Source organism: Macadamia integrifolia, unplaced genomic scaffold, assembly GCF_013358625.1.
Source record: "Macadamia integrifolia cultivar HAES 741 unplaced genomic scaffold, SCU_Mint_v3 scaffold445, whole genome shotgun sequence".
NCBI classification, from domain to species: domain Eukaryota; kingdom Viridiplantae; phylum Streptophyta; class Magnoliopsida; order Proteales; family Proteaceae; genus Macadamia; species Macadamia integrifolia.
This window is the reverse complement of record NW_024870450.1, coordinates 15,424-24,830: the sequence shown is the minus strand read 5'-3', so window position 1 is coordinate 24,830 and position 9,407 is coordinate 15,424. Positions and strand designations below refer to the sequence as shown.

The window sequence follows — 9,407 nt, the reverse complement described above, 5'->3', positions numbered from 1 at the left end:
TGGAAGACCTCATCTACATTTTCTATTTTTAAGATTTTTACTGAGTTTTTATTTTCTAATGTATTTTATGATTGATCCATATCATAACTTGAAATTCTAAAAGATTTATGATTGATCCATATCATAACTTGAAATTCTAAAAGATGGTTGTAGTCTCCTAGATTAAAGGTTGTAGTCCTATATAAAGAGGACAAATCTTGAGTTGTAGAGACACACAAGACAATTGAATCAAAGAAAATTTTAAAGTTGCTTCAAGCTTCTTAAGAACCTTGAAGAGTTCTTCTTATGAAACCAAGTTGTGTTTCACCCATCCTTGAAGAGATTGGGCTTTTAATCTGCCTAGAAAAGATGAGCCTTCAACTTTGAAGAGTTGAAGTCACACCCTCTAAAAGATCCAACCTAGAAGAGTTGAATTTTTGAAGCAATTATTTTCAGATTCGGATTGTGAAAGTGTAGTAACTTAGTAACCCTTTTAAACCTTTTTTCATCCGTAATTTCAATAATTCCTATTTTACAAAATTTGTAGCCCCATTTCTTATCTTCAATTCTCAAATTGAGTCACTCAAAACCGATATTGGAGTATAAAGTTATCTTTAAATTACTGACCTAAGGTCATTTTGTCCGAAATTGGTTTTATCCATAAAGTTATGTACTCTCCCGATCCTTGTATTCGGGTAATCCCGTGAGGGAGATTGCATCATTTGGTATCAGAACTTACATCAATATTGTTTTATGTAAAATCTAATTTTCACATATGCTATTTATTTTATGCCATGTATAGATAAGAATTTTGGAATTTTGGCTATTGAATAGATGAGAATTCTTTCGATATGTCATATGCGAAATTTGCTAACATATCTAAATATATATGTAAGGAAGTCCAAACAATATGTGTCGTTATCATTTCCATACGTATCTCTTACGGCTCTCTGATACAATACAATAGATCTCTTTAAATTAACTCTCTGATACAATACCTCATACCGGTCCATACTTAAAACTTTGACATAGTGTTTTTTTGAATGTAGAAGCTTTACATTCTTTTTTAAGGAAAATCTTACTGTTCCATTTTATTTTATTTTTTTCCTTCTTTCCCCTCTCGTTGTTCTGTTATGTTGGTCCACAGGTTGGAGTATATGAACATTATCTTGAATAAAGAGGAATCTAACATTTGCTACAATGAGAATGAGAAGGTCACGAGGTCAAGTCATCGGCCAGAGATGCACTTTCACTTGCCAAGCAATTCCTTGATGGGAGATGTCTTACCATTTCCAGTTGATATTTTGCTCACTTCATCATTACTTATTTGACGAGTTTCAGCCTTAAAATGTTGTAAAAAATTAATTTTACGTATTTTGTTTATTAAAAAATATTTTCCATGGAAGAGTATGACCCTTACTCCTAGACACATGGGTGCTAAATGATTAGTCCATCCCTCGTGAAATGAAAAATATTTTTTCTGTTTATACTTCCTTTTATGCTCCCATTGGCCCTCGTGCATACGTAGAACCACACTTCCCCAAGAAAATAGTTCCCCTTAGTTTATTTTGAGGTGTAAGTTACAAATAGTTAAACTGAAAAATTCTAATACATTTTGACCCACAGGATTGAAAAGTGGCCCCTAATTTGTCATATAGATAATCCAGCCATTTATTATGGATAAGGAGACTATGACAATGTAGATCCATTCATAATCAAAATGGATGCAAATCTAACCATATCCTGATTTTATTCGAATAGCAAAGGAAAAAAATTTGAAAACTTCAGAACCTTTCAACAATTCTAATTGGAATATGTACAGAAGAGGGTATATGCCTTAATATACCCCCAACCACAAAGGGTTGCCAAATTGGCAAAGGACCTTCGCTTCAAGAAGCATGTGGTTTTGAGTTCAACTCCTCTTACCTCTTTGGGTCATTCACACGAGGATGTTTAGTGCTCTTATTCGTTCACTCTTTTTGGTGAAAGTTGAATGCTTCTCATTCAACCCCGATACGACTTGGTCCATATTATTGTGGGATCGATAAAGATCCATAGGACTAGTCAAGCTAAAGGCTTTGATACCCGTTTGTTAGATCAAACTCCAAGAAATACGATAAAATAAACTAAGACAGATTGCACAATACAAAGATTTAACGAGGTTCACACACCAGGGTGGTGTGCTACGTCCTCGAGCGAAGAAGAAGATATTTCACTATGTAGAAAAGAGATTACACCCAAGTAGCGGCGAGAAAACTAGCCCTGAAACTCTAGTTCGAAAAACCCCCAAAATACAATGACTTTCTTAACAAGCAACAATACATTATATACTCCAAGTCGTGGGTCGACCCATCGAGTCGCAGTCGATCCGGTCAAACACCCCCATACAAGATCAGTGATGGGCTCTAGGCTTGGGCCATCGGCCCAACCCCTCTGCTTCCATCACAGATCTTAGAAAACTTTCCATTCGGGTCGCCACCAAAATATGTCGGAATGGGTCAATCTTCAAAGAATTCGAGACAAACTTAACACCGTGGTTCAAAAAAAAAAAAAAAAAAAGGGATATACCTCAATTTTGACATTGATATATCTGTTGTGTTCCTTCCCCTCTTAATGGTTAGGATGTGTCCAATTGGCATGCCATGGACTACTTTTCAAAATCTAGGCAGCAGATCAAGATCCAAACTAGAAAAAACCATTAAAATTAGGAAACTATTGAAGACCAGTAGTAGAGAACTTTATTTTATTACAAACAGTAATACTTCTTTATCCTTTTGTTCCCTTTCAGAATTTGATCTTACAATATTGGATACCCAAAGAATATATATATCTATATCCAAGTTTCACAGAAATATTTATATCCAATATTTGTTGTTGTTGTTGTTCAGGGGCACTTGAGTCTACCACCATGGGTGGTCATGTGGGCATAGCAAGGGCAAGGATCAGGGTTCCCATAAGTCCCTGGTGGCACACATCCACACTGTTCGCAGCATGTGTTGCAATCCCTTATGCATATCTTTTGCCTTGACGCTTTGCTGCATTTGAAGTAGCACGTCGCTCCACAATCTGTCAGAACCATTCACAATTGAGTGCCAATTAACAACAAAATTATATATTTTCACTAGCTAAAACGAAATCTATTAATATGTATACCGATTCCTTGAACTGTCAACCGCCCTCCACTGTAAACATCAATCTGAAGTTTTCATAATTAACTAGTCAATAGCTCTTTATTTCATGAGAGAGAGGGAGAGGAACAAGAAGAAGAAGGTGGGGATACAAGAATATGTAGCCACTTATATAAGGAGAACAAGATACTGTTTTAAGAGTAAAACTCACGTGAAAGTATCTGACACAAGAATATGTAACCAGTCATATAAGAAGGAGAACAAGATATTGTTTTAAAAGTAACACTCATGTGAAAATAATAATAGGACTTGAGCCAGCAACCTTGGATACCAAGACCTGAGGTAGATCCAGCCCCTTTTCAATGGTAGAATCATCATAGGACTCTACCTCGTCTAAGGTCCTCTTTGGTATCATTTTTTCTTTTGATTTTTGTCCATAAAAATAGTTTTGGTTACATTTCGTATCATCTATGAAGCTTGTTTCTATTTGAAAAAATTGGTAGAACACAAAAATAAAAAAGAGATGAAGAGTTATTTATGTGTTTTGACCAAAATTTATTTTTGTTATTTTTACGTGGAACTTTAATGAGCACGTGCTTAAAGTCCCAATATGGCGTGGTAAAGTAGTCATTTGCTTTCTCATTAGAAATCCAAGCCTCTTGCCCCCCTCTTCTTTAGTTTAAAGTGGAGAAAGAGAGTTATCAAGTAGATGGATGAAGGGAATCTCTTCACCCATTTCTTCAAAAAATCATTTTGCACATAGAGATACCAAACTATTTCTCACAAAAAACCATTTTTCACAAGTAGTTACCAAACTATTTTTATGTTTTGATAAAAAAAGGTTTTCATTAATAATTGTTGTTAATTAGGTAAAAATCGGAAAGAAAAATGATACCAAAGACAACCTAAGTAAAAAGGAAAAACGTCTCCTGAGAGGACAGGAATATTCCTCAAGAGATTCATGGGATATGATCCTCTGAACCGCTCCAAAACTTATTAAAATAGGAGGGCATCTCCTAGTTGGACTCTACGAGGACCATTCCTATAAATAGAAGGGAAAGAACTCAGCAAAGGTAAGTTCACTATCTCGATCAGTAATACTCTCTTACTACTGTTGCACAGGTCTCTAACTTGGGCATCAGAGGCCTAATCCCAGAGCCATCTCTGAGCCTCTGTCTTCTGTGCTATTGCAAGACAGAAGTCTGATTGCCGAAGGATTCATGGCACCAACAGTATCTAAAGATGTTCTCAACAAACCAATCAACTTTTCATTTTTATTTTCTCCATCTACCTTTTCGCATTTCACACATATTACAATATCTGATGAATCCAAAGGGGAAGTCCAATCGTGGAAAGACCAACCAAGTGTGTAGAAGAGTTCCATCACACACCCAAAATCCAGATATCCTCCATCACATCAATCCATACTATATAGATAATAAAGGGTTAAAGCTTTAATGTCATAATCTTTCAGATGTGTGTCTCCATTTACAAGAGAAAAGCCAAGAAGATATATATTGCTGAAGCCCTTCAAAGAGTTAGGTCGTCTAGAGAATTAAGAGTGGGGCAGTAAATTTCTGGGTGTTGGACCACATAATAGTAGAATGACTACTTGATTCAGCAATCCTGGCCCAAGGTCAGTCTGCTAATAAGGGGTGTCAATCCATTGGTTTAGAATGGTTTTGTTTTGGGTCGAGTCAGTTTTAGCGTGGGAATGGTGAAATCAAAACCAAATCAATTAGAAAAGTTCGGTTTCAAATCGATTTGGTTTTGGGTTTGTATTGGTTTGTTATCGGCTTAATATGAGTATAATTTAACATGCTTTTTTTTTTTCCATCTAACTACGGGTATTCAGGCCTTTGGCCTGACTAGTTCTGCTGGCCCATACGAACCCCTACAACTGCATGGATCGGGTCATATCGGGGTTGAATGAGAACCATTTAACTTTCACTGAAAGCAGTGTAGAGCACTAAACACCCCCGTGTGAGTGGCCCAAGGTGTGCCTAGTGAGAGTTGAACTCAGGACGTTTGAGTTTACGGCTTGTACCACGTTCGTCCGAGTTTAACATACATATTTATACAAAATTATGAAAAGGAAATCTGATTTTTTGATGAGTTTCATGTTGTTATCGATTTCTTATTCAGGTATATGAGTTTCGGTCTAGGTTTTTGTTACATGTCTTCATTATCACATGTGTAGGGTTAGTAATAGTTGATATCGCATGTGAAGTGGATAGTTGTTATCACATGCGCAAGGTAGTTATTCTATGTAAGTGGTTAGTGTTGTTATTTTATGTAGGGTATGAGATTAGTAGTTATCACCACATGTAATGGGATTTGTTAGTAAGTATTGAGTTGTGGTAGGAATGTGAAACGTGGGTTTCATGGAGTAGTTGTAATTAATCCAATGTGTAACCTCTTAAAAAGGAGAACGTAGTAGTGAAGATAAGTTTTGAATCCCTAAAATTTCTCTTTGGAGATTGAGGATCGGCTACCTCCTAATCAAGCAAAATTCCTTACAGTTTGATATTTTCTTCCTTAAAATTGCTCAGCCAAAATAGGGAAACAAGGACACGTACTAGTTTTGAACCAGTGTTGAGCTCTTTCAAATTCCAATGTGGTTTGTTCTGGTTTGATTTCAGGTTTGTAATACCAAAATTTGAAGCCAGCACGATAAGGTCTCAATTTGGTGTGATCCCGGTCATTTTGATTTGATTCGGCCCAATTATAGCAGATTCTCATGAACGTAGTTGGTACACCGTCAACTGTAAGGAGTACAACGTAATTGTCTATTCGATGAGGGGTAGTTATAAGATTAGGGTAAACCACAGGGAGACCACTGTAATTATCCCTTATTTAATTCCCTAGAGACTTGAAAGAGAGAAAAAAATAAAGTGAGTAGAGACTACAGATTGCACAGAAAGGGAAAACAAAATGGTTAAAGAGAGAGAAACTGAACGCCATCGAAGAGAAAAAATCTCCTAAAATAATCATCAAGGAGTTGATTTCACACACAGTAACCAAGAAAGAAGAAATGTAGCTATTTCAGATGAAAAAAACAGAGAGAAGAAGCTTGAAAAAGGAAAGAAATGACTGAAGTGCTAGTACTTGAAAAAAAAAATATATATATATATATATATATATATGCAGTTATAGAGATGTGATCTATGACCGGCCATAATTGTTGTAATTTTCCTGAATTTCTAATATTTTTTAAAATAATTTATTTTCTATAAACTAAAAATTATGGATGAATGATGGAAATGGGTCTAGAATTATATATAATAAATGAAATACAATTTGGACTTTGCTTCATGCATTTTTATGTATTTCTTAAAAAAAAAAAAAAAAAAAAAATTATTAGCGAGTCACATTTCATCAGTATTTTGACTAAGCCAGTATTGCACGTATTTTTGGTCTTTGCAAAACATTATTCTTGTTACTCCTTTACCTTAAAATGCTTCCGCCTCTAAAATTGGATTAGACGGAGACTCTTTATAGTATTAAACTATTAGTACATGTAAAAGCCTCATCCTTTGTACATATTCAATTGAATGCACTTGTCTCGTCATATTCTATTATTCTTTTTAATTTTTATACATAATATATTTTATATTTTATATATTTATACTTGTTTTGTGATTCAAATGTATATTTTCCATGTATCCTTACAATTTCCATATCTATCTTGTATATTTTGCATGTGTCTTTAGCATTTCTATATGTATCTCTTACTTCTCTCTTTGATACAATATGATATATGTCCTTAAATTAACTTTCTGATACAGTATCTTGTACTAGTCTATACTTACAACCTTGACGGATTTTTGTTAAATAAGCTTCACGTTCTTATCTAAGGAAAATCTCACCATTCCTTTTTTTTTTTTTTTTCCTTCTTTTCCCCTCGTTGTTTTGTTATGTTGATCCACAGGTTGGAGTGCATGGACATTATCTTGAATAAAGGGGAGTCAAACATTTGCTAAAATGAGAATAAGAAGGTCACGAGGTGAAGTCACCAGCCAGAGATGGCACTTTCACTTGTTAAGCACTTCCTTAATGGGAGATGTCTTGCTGTTGCTGCCAAAAAACCCCGCGAGTTGGTCCTGCACAAGCACAAACGGTGGAGGCCCGGAGCTTTGTCCGGGGTTAGTCCTCCGACGCTCAAGTTAGGGTCGGCCGCACAGTTTTCAGTAAGGGAGTAATGGTGAGGGTCTGAATGCTTACCTTCTTCCTTCCTCTCGGCCCCCTTATATGGTTCCTTGGGTCTAGGGTTTTTTCTTGTCTTTTCCTCTGTCCTTCTCCCATACGGCCGTCCTTCTTGTGGGGAATATTCCCCTCATGCAAACGACGCGATCGAGTGTGATTGAGTCCTTGGAATCCTTATCTGGTGGACGACACGTGTCTCGGGGGCGACACGTGTCCTTTCCCCACCGAGAGATCAATTTGGCTATATCACTTGCCATTTCATCATCACTCATTTGATGAGTTTTAGCCCCAAAATATGGTAAAAAAAATTAACTCTGCATATTTTGTTTATGAAAAAGTAGTTTTTGTGGAGGAGTACAACCCTTACTCCAAGACACATGGGTTCTAAATGGTTAGTCCATCCCTCATGAAATGGAAAATGACTACTCTATTTATGCTTTTTTTTACAAATTCACTTTGGGAATTGTGAAGTTTTCCTTTTCTCCTAGCCCAAAAAAAAAAAAAAATATCTTGCCAAAAACACACAAGAAAATATGAGAAAATACAAAAATTTTTATTTTCTTCTGTTCTAATAGTAACCAAACATATATATATATTTTTTCTCACCATGTCATTTCTTTTCTTTTCTAATTTTTTTTTTTCTTTTTTTTTCTCTTGACTACCAAATATAGCCTTGTTTATTTTGAGGTGTAAGATACAAACAGTTAAACTGGAAAATTCCAATACATTTTGACCCATAGGATTGAAAAGAGGCCCCTAATTTGTCACATAGACAATCCAACCATTTATTATGGATAGGGGCTGTGATTATGGTAGATCCCTTGATAATAAAAATGGATGGAGATCTAATCATATATCCTGATTTTTTTCAAATAGCAAAGTAAAAAATGGTGAAAGCTTCAAAACCTTTCAACAATTCTAATTGTAATATGTACTTAAGAGGGTATATATGTCAATATATCTTCAACCCCTAGGGGTAGTCCAGTTGGCAATGGACCTTTGCCTCAGGAAGCGTGTGGTTCTGAGTTCAACTCCTCTTACCTTCTTGAGGTCACTCACACGAAATTTTTAGTGCTCTTCATTACTTTCGGTAAAAATTGAATGGTTCTCATTCAACCTCAATATGACCTTTGGTCTATTCAATTGTGGGGTCGATATGGGCCTGTGAGATTAGTCAAGCTGAAGGTTTGGATACCCGTCTTAAAAAAAAAAGAAAAAAAAAAGGAAGGGTATATGCCTTGATATTTGACATGACTGATATCTGTTGTGTTCCTTCCACTCTCAATATTTAGGATTTGTCCAATTGGCATGCCATTGACTGACACCTCTCAAGATCCAAAAGAGAAAAAAATATTAAATTAGAAAGCTATTGAAGACCAGTAGTAGGGAACTATATTTTATTATAAACAGTAGTACTCCTTTATCCTTTTTGTTCGCTTTCAGAATTTGATCTTACAATATTGGATATCCAAAGAACATAAAATCTAAGTTTCATTGAATTTTATTTCATGTATAGTCATATAGCTGATGAGATTTAATTTGTTGTTGTTGTTCAAGGGCACTTGAGTCTACCACCATGGGTGGTCATGTGGGCATAGCAAGGGCAAGTATCAGTGTTCCCAGAAGTCCCTGGTGGCACACATCCACACCGGCTGCAGCATGTGTTGCAAGCCCTTATGCATATCTTATGCCTTGACGCCTTACTGCATCTGTAGTTGCACTTCCCTCCACAATCTGTCAAAACCATTCACAATTGAGTGCCAATTAACAACAAAATTATACATTTTCACTCATCCTAAAATGGATCTATTAATAAGTATACCGATTCCTTGAACTGTCAACCGCCCTCCACTGTAAACAGCTGTCTGAAATTTTCAGAATAAACGAGTTAAAGACTTTTTAGAGAGACAGAGAGAGAGAGAGAGAGAGAGATGAACCAAATAAAGCTCACCTCAAACACAACGAGGAAGCAGAAGACTATGAGCAGCAATGACCTGTGAGCTCTACCCATGTTTCAACCCAGAGAGAGAGAGAGAGAGAGGAAGAAGAAGAAGAAGAAGGTGGGGATACAAGAATATGTAGCCACTTATATAA

The 9,407-nt window shown here is 35.9% G+C and overlaps 1 protein-coding gene across 1 annotated transcript; it reads right to left on the bottom strand.

The window, feature by feature from the left end:
* Positions 1-8,696: 8,696 nt before the first annotated feature.
* Positions 8,697-9,407, bottom strand: LOC122068608 (gibberellin-regulated protein 2-like). The gene is made up of 3 exons (XM_042632481.1): positions 9,265-9,407; positions 9,136-9,178; positions 8,697-9,047 (listed from the first exon to the last, which is right to left on the bottom strand). The coding sequence occupies exons 1-3, from the start codon at positions 9,322-9,324 to the stop codon at positions 8,866-8,868; spliced, it is 285 nt and encodes a 94-aa protein (XP_042488415.1). The 5' UTR covers positions 9,325-9,407; the 3' UTR covers positions 8,697-8,865.

What these genes read in the sequence shown, in the direction of transcription:
- LOC122068608 (XM_042632481.1), bottom strand. Translation starts at nt 9,324, where the DNA reads ATGGGTAGAGCTCACAGGTCATTGCTGCTCATAGTCTTCTGCTTCCTC. An exon ending in GCTTCCTCGTTGTGTTTGAG is followed by an intron (nt 9,179 to 9,264) that starts GTGAGCTTTATT and finishes TGAAAATTTCAG; the next exon opens with ACAGCTGTTTACAGTGGAGG. An exon ending in GTTGACAGTTCAAGGAATCG is followed by an intron (nt 9,048 to 9,135) that starts GTATACTTATTA and finishes TGGTTTTGACAG; the next exon opens with ATTGTGGAGGGAAGTGCAAC.